The sequence below is a fragment of the Alosa alosa genome, chromosome 5 (assembly GCF_017589495.1).
Source record: "Alosa alosa isolate M-15738 ecotype Scorff River chromosome 5, AALO_Geno_1.1, whole genome shotgun sequence".
NCBI lineage: Eukaryota > Metazoa > Chordata > Actinopteri > Clupeiformes > Clupeidae > Alosa > Alosa alosa.
This window is the reverse complement of record NC_063193.1, coordinates 17,272,289-17,289,160: the sequence shown is the minus strand read 5'-3', so window position 1 is coordinate 17,289,160 and position 16,872 is coordinate 17,272,289. Positions and strand designations below refer to the sequence as shown.

Sequence of the window (16,872 nt, the reverse complement as noted above, 5' to 3'; positions counted from 1 at the left end):
TTACAACAAGGCAATGTTCATCTATAAACGGTGACAAAAGCCTTGATAGCCTTTATGAAAATATACATAAGCTCAATAAATAGGCTTGGCATTGCAAGATGTATTGATAAACGGATTTTTTTGCAGTTTATAATGTTGTAAATCGGTAACTTTTCCATACATATAGGTTACTATTTTAACCATGATATATTATTTTTTAAGATATTATTGTTGAACATAAAGAACATCAACAAGCGGAACAGAACCCTTGAATGTTCAAGTAGGCTTCTCGTCTACATTTGTGTAAGCTACTTCATTGGATAGCATTGTTTGCTCCTGATACATGGTTGGTCTAAAGGACTGTCTGTTAAAATGAGCCATGACCCCTTGTGGAAGAACTTCCGGGTTTAGTCCGAATAATGAAAAAACTAAGGTGGCTACCGCCATGTTTCTGAATGGAATATCTGTGGAGCATTTATTGCATTTTTAAGAAATTATCGTCATTGTAGAATTACTTACCTGTAACTGTCGGTTGTAAAGTTAACCCTAATTTTGAGTGTTTATGTTACGCGCGCAGAAGTGTAATTTGTAGCAGGTAAGTGTACATGGGCCGGGCAGTGTTTTGTGTTTAGCATCTTATGTGCCGCGCTAGTCCAATAGCGCTAACCGTAAGCGTTTATTATTATTTACCTTTTGAATTGACTATTGGTAGTGTTTTGAATGCTACCAGAGGGTTGTAGAAATAATTAACAATCATTCACATCTCACTGTGCTTTGCTATTGCACTGCATTATCCATATACCGCAGTTTTAAATTACAGCGCTCGTTAGCAAGGCGGCCTGTTCTGCTCACGCATAGGCCTTACTATAGCCCTCTATAGGGGCCGTAGCGACATAGCACTTCCAATGTATCATATCGAGACGTCAATTGAGTGGTGGGTTGTCAGACTATGTGGTGCCTACATAAGGAATAACAACGATTGAACACAATTTTGGTTTGTTTTGGTTGTTAACTTTTTTGTGCTAACAAGAAATAACCCCGTTGAAAGTAATTTTCATCAATCAGTCTGTAGTCTTACCATAAAATGAGATACTGAATTATTGTTAATGAATCAGAAGTAGTCAACACATATTGGCCAAGGGATTATCCTATCCTCCAGGATTATGTTGTGTATAGCGTGGCAAATATCAATATAAATTTGTGTATTCAATTTGGACAGTTCCATTGATGGATGCATTCAATATTGCAATAATGGTGTCTGGACATTGTTTTGGCTGTCACTACAACTGATGTCCTTGGATGTGTTCTTTAAAAGATGTTTGGTCATCTGTTCCTGGACATTTTTACCTGAGCTCATGTTATGCATGATTTGGTTGACTTCTTCAATGGTTTGCTCTTGATGAATGAAGTAGCTTTAACTACATTACTGAAATCATACCAATCTCTCCTATAGACTACTCCTTCTACATAACTACAGAACTGCGCAATGCACCATGGAGGAGGACCACCAAATGTCCAGCGGCAACTACAGCGATCGAAACCCACGGCCAGCTCAGAGGCTGAGGAACAGCAGCAACAGCCCCTTGCGGTTACCCAGCAACAGCAAGGTGCCACCAACCACCCACAGTCACCAGTGACTTCGTTCACTTCCACCACTGCCACGGCGAGTCCCTCAGCCCCGCAGTCCCCCAATTACCAGATCATCATGAGCCGCAGTCCAGTGACAGGCCAGAACATGAACATCACCCTGCAGAACGTGGGCCAGATGATGACGGCCGCGGGCAACCAGCAGATCACCCTTACGCCCCTGCCTCTGCAGAATCCTGCGTCGCCAGGCTTCCAGCACCAGGCCCCGCAGTGGCGCTTCGAGGGCACCTCCTCCTACATCCAGGTGACCTCGCCGCTGCCCCAGACCATACAGCCCCAGAGCCCCACACAGCACAGCCCTGTGTCCCTGCAGGCGGTGCCCCGGCCTGGAGCTCCGGCGGCCACCGCGACCACGCTGGGGGTGTGTGGACAGAGCCCAACGCGGTTCGTGGAGGCCGGCATGCTGGTCCGCCAGATCAGTCTCGGGAGCCCGAACGCGAGTGGGCACTTTGTCTACCAGGACGGCACAGGGCTAGCACAGCTGGCCACACAAACCACAGCTGGCCAAGTCCAGCTGGCGTCGCCCGGCGCGGCTGGGGCGGCACGCGAGAGGAGACTCTCCCAGCCCCATTCCCAGACCGGAGGCACCATCCACCACCTGGGGCCTCAGAGCCCCGTGACGACGGGCTCCGCTCTCCAGACCCTGGGCAGCCCTGGCCACATCACCACCTCCAACCTGCCCCCACAGATCAGCAGCATCATCCAGGGCCAGCTGGCGGCGCGCCCCATGATCTTCGAGAAGCCCGCTCAGGGCGTGGTGGCAGCTGGGGCTACCTCGTTCGGGGTGCCGGCCCCCATGCCTCCCTCTAGCCCGTCACGCTCCAACCCCTCGCAGGGGCTCCCCAGCATGCCCCTCACACCTACTGGAGCCATGAGGAAGTCGGCGGCCAAGAAGCTGGAGGAGATCGCGCCAGCCACCCCCGAGGTGGCCCAGCTAAGGAAACAGTGCTTGGAGCACCACGGGAAGAAGATGGACGGCCTGAAGGAGGTCTTCAAGGAGTACCTGATCGAGCTGTTCTTCCTCCAGCACCTGCAGGGCAACATGATGGACTACCTGGCCTTCAAGAAGAAGCCGTGTGTCCCCCTCTTCACCTACCTGAGGCAGAACGACCTCGACCTGGAGGACGAGGAGGACGAGGAGGAGCAGTCTGAGGTTATCAACGACGAGGTAGGAGAGAGATGTGCGATGCATGTGTTTCAGGCTTCCACGTCGACCCTGCTCTGCGTTCAGTTTGCACCTTTTTCTCCCCCCCCTCCTCCCGATAATCGGTGTCTAACCAGTACTTCAAAGGCGAGATTTTTCAAAGGCCTCTCATGGCTGGAGGCTCCATTTCGGAAAAAGGGTCGTCTCCCCCCAACACTCTCACGAAGGACCTGTCCACGTGTGTGGGAGGTCATTGTTTGGCAGTGCGGCGGTAGCAGAGAGGTTGTTTTAGCACGTTCGTGTAGATTCTTAGCCCTCAAATACACGTTTCCATGCCAACCCCCCCTCAGGTGAAGGTCGTGACCGGAAAGGACGGACAGACAGGGACTCCAGTTGCCATAGCGAAGCAGCTCCCGCCCAACGTATCGGCTGCCTTCTCTGCTCAACCACAGCAGTTCCAGGTGATGGAGACTCGAGTAGAATTTTGTCGTTAGATGTTTTTCATTTTTTTGGATGCGTTACTTAGAATACATCGCCGTAATGCATCTTTCCATCATCATCATAAGCTTTGTTAGATAGGAATCTAGTCTAAATAGAAACGTTGTTGTCTAAGTTTTTTCATAGTTGTTCATACCTCAGCTTGTCGTTTGTCCAGGCTCATGCATGACCTGCATGTATCCATTTGCCTGCTACCTTTTTTTTTTTCTTCCACAATTGATGTCACAATTGATATCACATTGACATCATAATACTGTGCAGTTGGAACATATGGGACCAAGCATAACGTGGTGCATCATAATGCTTGTGCAGTTCGAAGCTAATCGCCTTGCAGGCGTCAAAAAGACATCTAATTTAGTAAGCGGTTGAAGTTCATGTTCAATGACCTTGCTTTTCTTCTGGTTTCGGCTTCTTCCTCTCTAACTCTAAAAAGAGAAGACACGTGTGACACAAAAGCAATCAATAATAATTACACAATCTGCATTTAATCCCAGGGGCCTGTGTGATTTCCTCTCTGTGAACTTTAAATGTGCCCCCGAAAGGTTGAATTGAGCCAGGCAATTTGGAACCAGCAGCAGCAGCAGTATCCTGGTTGTGTTTGAAACGCAACGAGTTGACACAGTTTTCCTGACTGAAGCGTTCTGTCTTGCAGGTACATCAAGGGGTGGCTGGGGGCGGCATCTCCAACCCCGTCGACATCGATGCCTTAAAAAGGCAACAGGCCATGGTCCAAGCAGGTAGGGGAATCACCGTTGGACAGAGGACAGGATTTTAGTTTATTTATTTATTTATTTATTTTGTTTTTTTTTTTTTTCCCTCAACTTTTCTTTCCTTCCCCTTTTGGTTTTCTCCAGTTTCTTTACCTTTCCTGGTTTCCTTTTCTTCCCCTCAGATTGCTTCTGCTTAAACTCAGCACCTTACACCAGCGCTTTGTGTTTGGAGCCTGTGTGATTTGGTTACAGGGCTCATAGGGTACTGCCTCCCTAACCCCTATATGGCTGAATGCGCGCAGAGGGTCTTTGCTCTTTGCCAACAGTACCTGTGTGTGTGTTTGTGTTTGTATGCGTGTGTTTGTGTTTTTTTTTTAAATTATTATTATTATTTCATTTTTTATTTTCCGTTACGAGGGTATTGTGTGTTCTGCACCCCAGATCAGGCTAAGAGATCCCGGATTGAAGTTGGTCGCCATGGGATGATATTCCAGCATCCTGTAGGTCCTTTAGGATCGCCTGGCGTGCCACTCCAGCAGCTTATGCCAACGGCGCAAGGTAGGAATGCCGCTGGGGGTCGCCAAGGCCGGTTCTTGTTATTTTTATATTGCTTAAGTTTCCGATGTCCGGTCGGAGCTGTCCATGTCAAGCAAATACAGCCACTCCTTTGGAGAAAGCTCCAGCACTTCAGAAGCAGCAGCAGCAGCCATATCCTAGTCACTTGTCATCCAGTTGCAAGAGCTGACATCTTGCCTTCCTAGTGTGATTTCCCAAATGACAGGGAAGAGGAAAGTCACGAAGACCACAAAGGACCAATCCTACATATTCTCAAACTGAAGACGCCATGTCTTTATTTTGTCATTCATGTATTGTTTGGTTTTTTCCACCATGCCACTTCATTCATTTCTTCGGAAGGTTGGTTCTGATCTTCTTTGCTGGAAATTAGCCTTTCCCGAGATGCCGCATTTGGCTAATTGGAAGAAAAGGTCACAGATTATCGAGATGACAAAACACAGAAGAATCGAAAAGCGCAAAACTCAATAAACGCCAAAGCTCTTTCCAGCGATTCCATATTTGTGCGCACCAAATGATTTGTTTTATTTCCCATTTTTTCTGTGGTTCTTACTTTAGTTGTAATTGTCATTTCCACTCCTCTTCCCTTGCTGTTCTCCCTCTTTCCCAGAATTCATCATGTCCGTATTGTCAACCTGGAATATCCGTGCATCTCCGTCCTCTTGTGTCCACCATCTAGAGGCTCTTGTTTTTGTTTTTGTTTTTTTTGAGTTCTCTTGCCATCATCATGTTTTGTTCCGTATTTCCCTTACGTTTTTTTTTTGTCTCCAGTTCCGGTCCGACTTGGCTTCTTTCCCTCAGTTATTGGCAGGGAAGCTCCTAAGGCCAGATGCCCTATGACCAGAATAGAAAAAAAGCACCGTAGACTTCTGTGTGTTTGTTTTGTCCTGTCCGTGTCCTCTCCTACCCGAGGAGCGCCGCTATGTCTATAGCTCAATGCCTATGGCTGACCTCTGGCAAAGGTTGCTCGCTTCATGTGCAGCAGGCAGGCGTCCTGATGGCTTCGTATCTAGATGATGCCGTTGTCCGTTGGCATCCCAACTTGTGCTTCTGTCGTCTGTGCAGCAAAACCCCTGCCCACCCTAACCTTGCTTCAGGCCATACCCTCAGCTTTTGTTGTGCATCTCCTTCTGTCCACCCCCCACCCCACACACCTCTGCTTTGCAATGCCTGAAGGCTCCCCCAAAATCAGAGGAGATGGCTAAAGCAGCCCCTTATTGCCAGAGTAACCTGTGCTTCATGCATGCTTAAATCTGTGGTGTCTTTGTGCTTACTGTGATCCTTTCATTTCCCTTCCTTTTTCTCCTCTTTTCTCTTTTCAGTTTGTTTTCTTTTATTTTGTTCTTAAAACCTTTTTTTTTTCTTTCTTTTTTAAAAAAAAAAAAAAAAAAAATGAAGTCTTGTGGAAGTAAATGCATGGAGTGATATCAGTAGAAAGTTATTGTTTGATAAAAATAGTTATTTAATTTTTCTCATGATCATGATGGTTTCTGTTAGTAGAAACATGTAGATTCCACAATTTGTTTTTTTTTATGATTTGTAATGTAGTCATTGTACATTTCTAGTTCTTATTAGTTATCACTTTAGTAAGTATTTGTTTTAGTGAATATTCTTTAAGTATTTATGCATCACTTCATGCTCTGCAATTATGCCTCCCAGTGGGACATACAAGCTATGGAACTGCTGGTTACAAATTAATCTGATCTCAAAAGCAACAAAAGCAGCGGTTCAGAATTGTCCCCTTACTTCAGAGAGAAGGATCTCCTCACAATGTTCCAGCTCGAGTGTGTATTGATAGTGCAGTGATGAGTTTGCCTTAGATTGTGTTTGTAATGAGCGTTTTAGTGAAGTGCAAGAATGATCATGTTGGAGTGACTGCCATGGCTGGAGGTGATGAACAGGGATCTCTCTCTGGACCCCCCTCCTCACTCTCACTCCTCCTTCATATCCTCTTTCTTTCTTTCTTTCTTTCTTTCTTTCTTTCTTTCTTTCTTTCTTTTTTTTTCTTTCTCTCTCTCTCTCTCTCTCTCTCTCTTTCTTTCTTTCTTTTTTTTCTCTTTCTCTCTATGCCCTTCTTATCTCTCTATTTAATCCATTCGACTCATCTTTACATCCTGCCCCTGCTTGACATGCCCCCTGATACCCGCCCTTCCCCCAGGCGGCATGCCCCCTACCCCCCAGACGGTGCAGATCGCCGGCCAGAAGCCCAACCAGCAGCAGTACGACCCGTCCAAGGGCCCTCCCGTGCAGAACGCGGCCAGCTTGCACACGCCTCCGCCCCAGCTGCCGGGCCGCCCGCCCCAGATGGGCCTTCCCATGGCCCTGGCCCTGTCTCAGCAGCAGCAACAGCAACAACAGCAGCAGCAGCAGATGGTTCTGGAGGCCCAGGTGCAACCTGTCGCCGCCCTGCAGGGCCAGATAAAGGTGCAGGGGCTGCAGGCGGCGGGGGCCGTGCTGGCGGCGGTGAACCCACACACGCAGCTCCAACAGCAGCTCCAGCAGCAGATGCAGCAGCAGGGCCTGCACATCCAGCTCCAGCAGCAGCAGATCCAGCAGCCACAGGGCATGCTGCAGCCTGGACAAGCGGTGAGTCACCACCACGCCTGCAGTGACTACTTGGAGCTTATGGAGTTGTGGATTTGTGTGTATGTGAGTTTTGTGTATGTATAATATATATGTACAGTACCCTCCAGAATTATTGGCACCTCTGCTAAAGTTGAGAAGAGAAATATAAAATCATCTTTTGGATTGCCAATCTGCATGGTGAAGGGTATGTGATTTATGTGGGGCTATTTTAATTCCAAAGGCCGAGGGAACTTTATCAGGGTGCATAGTATCCTGGATCCATGAAATAACTGGCCTTTAAAAATAAAAATCTGCCTGCCTCTATGGGAATTTATAATGGGGTGCCAATACTTATGACCCCTGTTTTTAAAGGAAGAACATTTATTTATTTGCATATTCATTCCAAAGAAAATTGGTGTCCTTAAAGGTTGAAATAACTAAGGCCTTTCCAAAAAATTTTATATTCCTCTTTTTTAACTTTCTGCCAATTATTCCTGGGTGTCCTCTATGGGAAATTTAAAATCAAGGTAGGGTGCAGCCACACCCCAATATCACATCCAGCATGCATGCCAAGAGGAAAGAAAAAACACCCTGTTTTTGACGGAAGGTGCTTCAACATCTCCTCATATCTCCTCAAACTTTAAGCTACAGACACTTAAAAAACACATCAACCAAACTCGAACCCCCTCCTCCTGCTTCTCTGAAATCACAGGTGTGGAAATATTTTGCGGTTCATTCATTCACATCAGTTAACACTAACTTAGGCTACTCAACTTTGCAAGTGAAGTTCTTGATGGTCCAAAATGCACATTAAAAGTCTAATATTCCGTGGCCACTAACCTTGTGTCTCTTCGGAGTGTGCTAATCAAATTATCATTCTGTGTTATTACATTTCACTATGTTCACGTCTATGTTTATGTCTTCTGTTTATGTCTTCTGTTTAGTAGTTTGCGGTATAAACAGTTTCAAAATACATTAATAGTAACATAATTTAAAAAAGAAAATCAAATCGAATCGTGACTTTAAAATTCAAAAATTAAATCGAATCGAGGATTTTGAGAATCCTATGTGTGTATATCCTATATTTATTTGTTTGTGTGTGTGTGTGTGTAGGATAGGGCTGGGATAAACGATTATTTGTTAAACGATTAATCTAGCGATTATTTTTTCGATGCATCGATTAATCTAACGATTCATTTTTTCAGTCCGATTCGATTTCGATTATCTCCCCATTAATTCACTAATAGCAACTTCTACATGTTTATTTACATATCTGAATGAAAAAACATGAATTCTTTAACATTGCAATATATGTTTATTGCTTTTAAGATTACAAAATAAAAGACTATACAAGTGCAAAGTAATGCATTCTTAGTCAGAGGTAGCATTCAATAAAGTTCAGTAGTGTATGTCTAATTGAGTGCCTGTCATTTTTAAGACGCACTTTTTTGTGTGGGAATCCTTTTGCAATTAACGGGATGTGAAAACAAGCAGCTGCAAGAAAGAGAAAAGCAAAAGCAAAAGCAAAGAACGTTCTGGGAACCATAGTTTTGGTTTAATGTACTATGGGATAACGTTATTTTTGGTTCCCCAAACGTTCTGGGAATGTTAGTTTTGAGTAAGTTTTGGTTCCCATGGAAAGTTTGCTGAATGTTCCGGGAACGTTAGTTCTTGGTAACGTTATCTAAAGGTTGCAACCTTTAGAGAACCTTCCCTAACATTCCCTAACCGTTGCAACCTTTGAAACCTTTAACCATAACCGTTTGCAACCTTTAGGAACGTCCCATAACGTTCAAAAGCGTTGCAACTTTTAGGGAACCTTCCCCTAACATTGTAACCTTTGCATACCAATTTTATTATTACTTTAAACTACTTTAAACTGCATGAGCAGGAATGCATTATTATATATTTGCAGGAATTAATGAACAGGCAAATTGATGGGATTTATAACTTTAATATAAAATAATCAAAATACAAAAAAATATAAAAGGTTTAAAATATATATATAAACATCAGACTCCATGTTAAGTATACTAACACAAGGAATTTCACTTTGGTAGGTGCTCTATACATACATTCAACAAATAGACAGACATACTGTACAATACAGGTCTTAAGACCTTAACAGAGTTTACTTTAACTTTAATGCAGCAGTTTTGAACAAATTTGCGTAGCATGGTCACAATGCTAAGTGGATTTAATAGCAATTTAGCCCACTGTGTTCTATGCAGTGCTTCTATGTGGCAACAACAATCCTTCAACAATCGTGAATATTTTGTTACATGCACATGCAGAGGAGGAGCAGCGGGCTCGTTACGAGAGAGAGAGCGGGCGGGGCGAGGAAAGGTTGTGTGAGTAAAAAGTGGCTCAATGAAATTATTTTATCTTATCTTTAATTTAAATAGTAGGCCTACAACATAGAACATCAACGTGTGATGGCCGGTTTTGATTTCGTGGTGCCCAGCCACAGATTAGTCAACGTATGAAAAACACTGAAGGTGTAAGATTAAAATTATTTAGCAGCACACGTTATGCTTGACGAATCGGCGTTCATATTTTGCGTCGACGTATTTCTTGTGTCGACGTCATCGATTACGTCGATGCGTTGTCCCAGCCCTAGTGTAGGAGTGTCTAGAACATTCTTTGCCTCTGTGCGTGTGTGTGAATTTAGGTAGGTAAGATGTTTAGTTTTACTTTTACAAGTGAATGTACCAATGAAGCCATCTTAAGTTGCTATAAATAAAATCTCTCCTTTCTTTCTTTCTTTCTTTCTTTCTCTCTTTCTTTCTTTCTCTTTCTTTCCTTCTTTCTTTCCCCCCTCCCACAGACGGTGGCTCTTGTACGTCCATTGGCAGACCCTACGCAGGCAGGCGGCCAGCGTCTGATGACCAACTCCCTGCAGGGCTCCTCTCTCTCCCCCGTCCCCCTCTCCACGCCCGGCTCCCTGTCCTCCCCGCTCGCCTCCGCTGGGGTTCGTCCTGCCAACGCCCTGTCCAACCCCGGCCAATCCAAGCTGGCCACTGCCAACGGGACGTCCGCTCTCAAGATCTCCGCTGGGGCCCAGGGTTCTGCTGGCCAGTCGTCCCAGGAGAACTCCCAGGACAAACAAGCCGAGCAGGCCAAACTGGTGAGGAGTGAACACTGGACATCTAAAATATGGTCTGAAAATGTGTCATCACTAATGGCCCAAAATCTGAATCCCATCTGCTTATTAAGTGATGATGGCATTGTGAAGTTGGTTGGAAGCTATTTAAGTTGTTGTGCCTGTGATGTCCAATTTATGATCAATATAGGTCTGTATATCTGAATCCAACAAAAACTAAACCAGTGGAATGATAAGTAGGCCATGTATTGCACTTGTGTGTTCATGGTTTCCACACTAACTTCTCAATGCTTGTTACTGATACCAGGAAGCATTTTAAACAGCCCTTTAAATCATCAAGGGGTGATGATGATTGAATTGAGGGGAAGGGATGTATTGTATTTCTGTTATGGTCTTTCATGTGGAACTTAGTGTTGCTGTAAATTTGATACCCTAGTTAGTATGTTCAATAAGCAGGTTTCTTTTATTCAACCCGTTCTATTGAGTTCTGTTGAACATTCCTGCTTCTCTGTGGTTCTCAGGAGAGCCAGGTGCACCAGCGCATTGCAGAGTTGCGTAAAGAGGGCCAGTGGTCCGCCAGCCGACTGCCCAAGCTGCAGGAGGCTTCACGGCCCAAGTCCCACTGGGACTACCTTCTGGAGGAAATGCAGTGGATGGCCGCAGACTTCGCCCAAGAGAGGCGATGGAAGATGGCTGCCGCCAAGAAGGTAAGCAGCATCCTGATGAACTGAGATATGATGGGTCTGAATCAGGAACTGAATTCACCCCAAAGACATTAGAGCTTCATACCTTTATCTGCAGTTCCACAAAGCTTAGCTGATCTTTTTTTAATACAAATATGTGGGGTTTTATCCGTCTGAAATGTGTTTGCTTGCGTTCATTTAGTCAACTTTCTCCCATGTCTGTGTTCAGCTGGTGCGCACATGTGCCCGTTACCATGACGAGCAACGAAAGACGGAGGAGCGGGTGAAGAGGGAGGAGGAGCTCCGACTTCGTCACATCGCTGGCGCCATCGCTCGGGAGGTGGAGTTCTTCTGGTCCAACATCGAGCAGGTACACCCTCCCCCTCAGACACTGGCCGTGTCTTAAACCGCATACTTCCATCAGTACACTGCTAGTGTGCACTGAGCGGTTACTTGCGTTGTACCCACTATACTAACTAAGTATTTGAAGTGTACAAGTAGGCAGTTTGAGACAGAAGTGTACAAGTAGGCAGTTTGAGACAGCCACTATCATCACTCGCTAGCTTTCAGCTAGGCACGTCATGCACTAAGAATACACAAACATGGAGGGGTTTGGGATGTGTCAAGTTGGGCCAGATTCCTTTCAGTAACAGGCAAACTTAAAACAGTAGCCACGTTTACGTGGACAGTTTTTTTGTCATTCCGATTAAACTATTCCGATTAAATGTCCAATTATGTGTGCCGTCTGTTTACATGGGGTACATTCTATTCCGATCAGGTGCTCTCAAGAGCTTTAGAATCTTTGATCGGATTAGCCGTTGTTACCTACTTTTCCTTGAGAAGATACAGCAGGCAATCCGATAGACCGTATAAATGGCTGTTCAATCGGAATAGGAATGGACTCAACCACTAGCCTGGCTAGCGCCACCACTTCTCAAAGAGACGTGGTCTGGGAACCAAACGTTCATTTTCTCGTATTTGAAAAAAATGCCCAGATCCGTTTATTGGGTGCCACGGATGTCTATCAAATGCGTCTGTGCATAGCTCATCATCGTCTTGCTTTCCCACCTGTTCTGTGATTGGTTCCCTATCTCAGGCGAAAATTTGCTCCATGGTCTCCAGGCTGCCTTAGCAGCGTGAATCAAATCGCGCGCAAGGCAGCATGGGAACACCCAGGCTACTCAACCACCTCTTTCATTCTGATTAAAATTCTGATCGGATCAGGCATTTTTTATTCAGATTGAGGTGTTTATATGAGAATTTTTATTCCGATTGAGCTGTTATTCCATTTCTGATCAGATTAAAAATGTCAGACTAAATGTGGTTATTGAGTGAAAAAGGCACAGCACAAGTGTGAAAAATTTAAAAAACACAATGTCTGTCAACTGTGAGTAATACATGTAATACATGTGATTGAGTAGAAGTAACAACCTGACACATCTAGGAATGTTGTGTCTGAGATATGGACCAAAAACAACATTTCCCAGGGAACACATTTTTATACCACGCTTAACATAGCACATATGTTCACACATAACATTAGTAAATTCCAGGTGGTAAGTAAGTCTGAATACTCTAAAACTGCAGCAATGGTTATGTGATTAAAGTTCTCTTCTGTGTTCTGTCCTTAGGTGGTGGAGATCAAACTGCGCTTTGAGATCTATGAGAAACAGCAGAAGGCCCTCCGGCTGCAGAAAAAGAGTAGCAAAGGTAAGATTTCCTTAAAAAATGGTCAGATGTGTTTTTCTACGGAGTGGCTTATCGTATTACCGTAACTGTATTGCTGTGTTTGAAACACTTTGTAGGGCCGAGCACGAAAGCGACGCCTTCACCAAAGGAGGAGGAGGAGAAGAAGAAGGAGGCTCCAGCTGTAAGTGATCAGCTCATTTTCTTTTCCTTTGTTTTGCTCCCTTCACACGGATCACGGCACACTTGTAGGTGCAGGCAGGTCACAGTGGTGAAATTGCCTGGTCAGATTCATTGTGTGCCCTCAACCTGGGTTCACTGTTTGCAAAAGTCTACTGTTGCTGCAGAAAGCAAAGTTCTCCACTTATCAAATGTTGATTTTTTCACATTCAACTCTGGAAAAAATTAAGAGACCATTGCACATTTTTCTGATATCATCCTACAGTTGCTGAGTGACATTCAAATGAGTTGACGGTCTTATTCAAAATAAAGAGACCACTGTAAATTTGAATATGGCCGTCAACTCATTCGAATGTCACTTGTCAACCGTAGGATGACGTCAGAAAAGTGTGCAGTGGTCTCTTAATTTTTTTATTGGATGTGTAGTGGAAAGACTCATTTGCTCTTTTTCCTCCTGTCATAGGAGCAGCGATCTTCAGGCCGAAAGAGAAAGACCAGCTCCTCCTTGACTGATGAAGAAGGTAAAACAATGGGCAAGTGAATTTAACTAAATAAATTGGACTATTTCTTCAGATTTTCACTATGGTCGTGTATGGATATCAGTTGTTTGTGTACTGACCATGTGCGTGTGTGCATCACCAGTGGAAGACGAAGAGAGCACCATAGAGGAACAGGAGGCCATGGAGGTGGAAGCCGACCAGAAGGCCGAATTGGAAGACCTCACTAAAGATGGTTAGTGGATTCTCTCTCTCTCTCTCTCTCTCTCTCTCTTTCTCTTTCTCTTTCTCTTTCTCTTTCTCTCTCTCTCTCTCTTTCTCTTTCTTTCTCTCTTTCTCTCAGTTAATATGCGGTTTCATTGTTGTGCTTTGACAATACTGTACATGACAATACTACAGTCATTCTAATAAAGCAAAATGGAATTGAAATGCATGGTCAGTCATCACATTTTGTACAGGTATTTGTATCCTGATGTAGCCATGATTGTTTTGTTGTTGGACTTACCTCTCTCTCTCTCTCTCTCTCTCTCTCTCTCTCTCTCTCTCTCTCTCTCTCTCTCTCTCTCTCTCTCTCTCTCTCTCTCTCTCTCTTTCTCTCTCTTTTTTCTCTCTCTCTCTCTCTCTCTCTCTCCCTCTTTCTCTTCTTTCTCTCTCTCTCTGTAGCTGAGGTGCCCCTGGATGTGCTGGTGAAGCAGTATGCTGGAGCGTATGCTGAAGACTTTGAGTGGCCACATCCTGCCTCCCACAGTGAGGATGAGGAGAAAGAGGACGTCGAAGGTGAGCTCACTTCCTGTCTGTTCACTCTTGATGTTCAAGGTTCTACTTTATGGCCGAACTCTTGCGCAATCCATGCCACACGCAGAACACTGAAGTGAGGAAACGGAACGCGTACGTCCCCGAAACACTGTTAGTAAGGTGCAGAGTCAATGAAAATATGACAACGATAATATGAGAGAGAAAAAACAACTCCCAAAACAAAACAGCTCCTTTTTAAAACAGACAACTGATAGCTCTGTGAATTGAGTGTATATCCAATCCATGGCATACCAAACTGGGTGAGGCATTTAAAAAGCCTTTATTATAATGGCTACAAACAGTTCCCATTAATAATTTAATGTGCTTTTGATGGTGTTGCTCTTCAGTCTATTTTGGCGTGCAGGCGTTGCAACGCTCACGGCGTGCTTTTCTCTTGTGCTCGTTTTCTCCGTACAGAGATGGAGGCGCCCCTGGGCAGCCCCCATGAGGCGGTGCTGATTGACTCGCTGCTGAGCATGGAGCAGTACCGGGGGACCGAGAGCACCTCGTCCGCCGCCACAGACGGCAGCAAACCTCCCAAGGACATCGCTGAGGTGGCCTCCGCCACAGAGCTCATCCTACCCAAAGGCCAGGCCAAAACCAGCTGCTCGGTGAGTGCCCTGACATAAATTGTGTGTGTGTGTGTGTGTGTGTTGGGTCAGTCCGCATTTATTCAATTTGATCACTTAATCAGTGAGCTCTTTGGGTCTTGATGACAGCAAGAGCCACAGTACTCTTGCTGTTGGCTTTTGTCATCTGAACATCTGAGTCGTCTGAGAGGGTGTTGTCTGTGGTTTCCTGGGAACATTTGCAACGATTGATGGCAGACATTTTCATCTAAGTGACTTTCCAATACAAGGGAGTGGGTGTAGTAGACCTCATCGGTATTCATCTCCTCTTTCTCCCTGTCCTCTCTCCTACGGTGTCTTTTTTTTCCCCTTTTCCTTTATTCCCCCAGCGGTTCCAGCCTCCGTCCCTGCTGCACGGCTCGCTGAGGGACTACCAGCAGGTGGGGGTGGACTGGCTGGCCAGCCTGCACAGGAAGCACCTGAACGGGATCCTGGCTGACGAGGCTGGCCTGGGCAAGACCGTGCAGACCGTGGCCTACATGGCCCACCTGGCCTGCAATGAGGGTAAGAGGGATCAGTAGCTTGACGCCACCGGGACTTCCCAGAGCCCACACAGACCAAGACTGATCTTTTTTGAGTCTCAATAGTCCTTGTAGTGATTTATATCCAAATGGAATATCATACCAGAATATCACCTTTTCACAGTCCTCTTGTGTAGATGGTACAAAGGCAGAGGTCACCAATGTGATTGTGGTTTGTGTGCGTGTGTGTGTGTGTGCTGCAGGCATCTGGGGTCCCCATCTTGTGGTGGTGCGCAGTAGTAAGCTGCTGAGTTGGGAGATGGAGTTCAAGCGCTGGTGCCCCGGCCTGAAGATCCTGCTCTACCTGGGCAGCCCCCGCGAGCGCAGATACACCAGAACGGTACAGTCCTCTCTGCGGTCCTCAAAGAGCGCCGACACAGCCCCTGATTATAATGTTGTTTGGAGATTTAGCCCAGTCTAGGAAGAACTCAATTGAGGTGTGGGAGGATGTGTAGTGTCTAAAAAAAGTATTCACCCCCCTTGGATATTTCCCCTTTTATTGCTTTAAATTAAATTGACAAATATTCACATGACAATATGACAATATTCAAATGACAAATTTATTAGACCTTTTTTTACAATAATGTCTTTAATGTCAAACTGAAAGCACATTTCTACAAAGTAATGTTAATTAAATAAAAATATATTTTTTATTATTCCATTTATAAAAGCAGTAAAAGTGGAAATATCCAAGGTGGGGGAATACTTTTCATAGGCACTGTAAATGCACCAGTAAACCAGTAAAATGAATATCCACCTAACACTTGAAATGGGGAGCAATGTTTGTAAATTGGAGCCCAAGTTATCTGCAGATATCACTAAAATATGTCAGCGTAGTGTTCTTTGATTGGTTGCTGGTTAGCAGTTACACTGGAAACTGTTTGACATATACAGGGTTACAAATGTGAAGTTGACTTGATGTGCATTGGTGTGTGTTTGCGTGCAGTGGTGGTCGGAGGTGAATAGCTTCCACGTGTGCATCACGTCCTACAAGCTGCTGATGAAGGACCAGAGTCACTTCCTGCGTCGGCGCTGGAGCCATCTGGTGCTGGATGAGGTGCAGCTGCTCAAGAGCATGAGCGAGAAGCACTGGGAGACAATCTTCACCATCAAGAGGTCAGTCAGGACACACACACACACAAACACAAACACACACTCACTCACTTTGCTAGTACTGCATGTCATTATGAATGAAAAACATAATAGAAGTGTGTAATGTACTGGAAATCATAATCTGAAGTGGTAAAAGCTATTTCCAATATGCATGCATCTCCTAAGTATCTGATAAATAATAAATGTAATGAATTTAACTATGGTGTTTATATGGGTGCTGTTCACTCTAATCCCAACCTGTTATTGTTGTGTCCACTGCAGCCAGCAAAGGATCCTGCTGATTAACAGCCCTCTGCAGAACACGCTGAGGGAGCTGTGGACCATGATCCACTTCCTGCTGCCCGGCATCACCAGAGCCTACGCAGACTTCCCCGTCAAGGCCGGCACCGACCAGAACCAGGACTACTGTCACAAGCTCGTCATCAGACTCCACAGGGTAGAGAAACATCTGCATACACATACATACAACACGCATGTACACACACACACAGACACACACACACATACAGTATATAGACACACACAGACACACAAGCTGTTTGACTCGCC

The 16,872-nt window shown here is 45.1% G+C and overlaps 1 protein-coding gene across 1 annotated transcript in view; it reads left to right on the top strand.

Moving 5' to 3' along the window:
- The first annotated feature begins 245 nt into the window (after positions 1-245).
- ep400 (E1A binding protein p400) overlaps positions 246-16,872 on the top strand; it is a 41,196-nt gene continuing 24,569 nt past the window's right edge. Inside the window, 19 exon segments of the mRNA XM_048242789.1 lie at positions 246-574; positions 1,433-2,794; positions 3,121-3,231; positions 3,921-4,005; positions 4,420-4,536; positions 6,710-7,137; positions 9,944-10,243; positions 10,741-10,926; positions 11,132-11,272; positions 12,534-12,612; positions 12,708-12,772; positions 13,232-13,289; positions 13,411-13,500; positions 13,929-14,042; positions 14,478-14,671; positions 15,019-15,193; positions 15,414-15,550; positions 16,157-16,326; positions 16,585-16,759. Of these exon segments, the coding sequence (XP_048098746.1) occupies positions 1,466-2,794; positions 3,121-3,231; positions 3,921-4,005; positions 4,420-4,536; positions 6,710-7,137; positions 9,944-10,243; positions 10,741-10,926; positions 11,132-11,272; positions 12,534-12,612; positions 12,708-12,772; positions 13,232-13,289; positions 13,411-13,500; positions 13,929-14,042; positions 14,478-14,671; positions 15,019-15,193; positions 15,414-15,550; positions 16,157-16,326; positions 16,585-16,759 (3,954 nt within the window). The 5' untranslated portion in view covers positions 246-574; positions 1,433-1,465.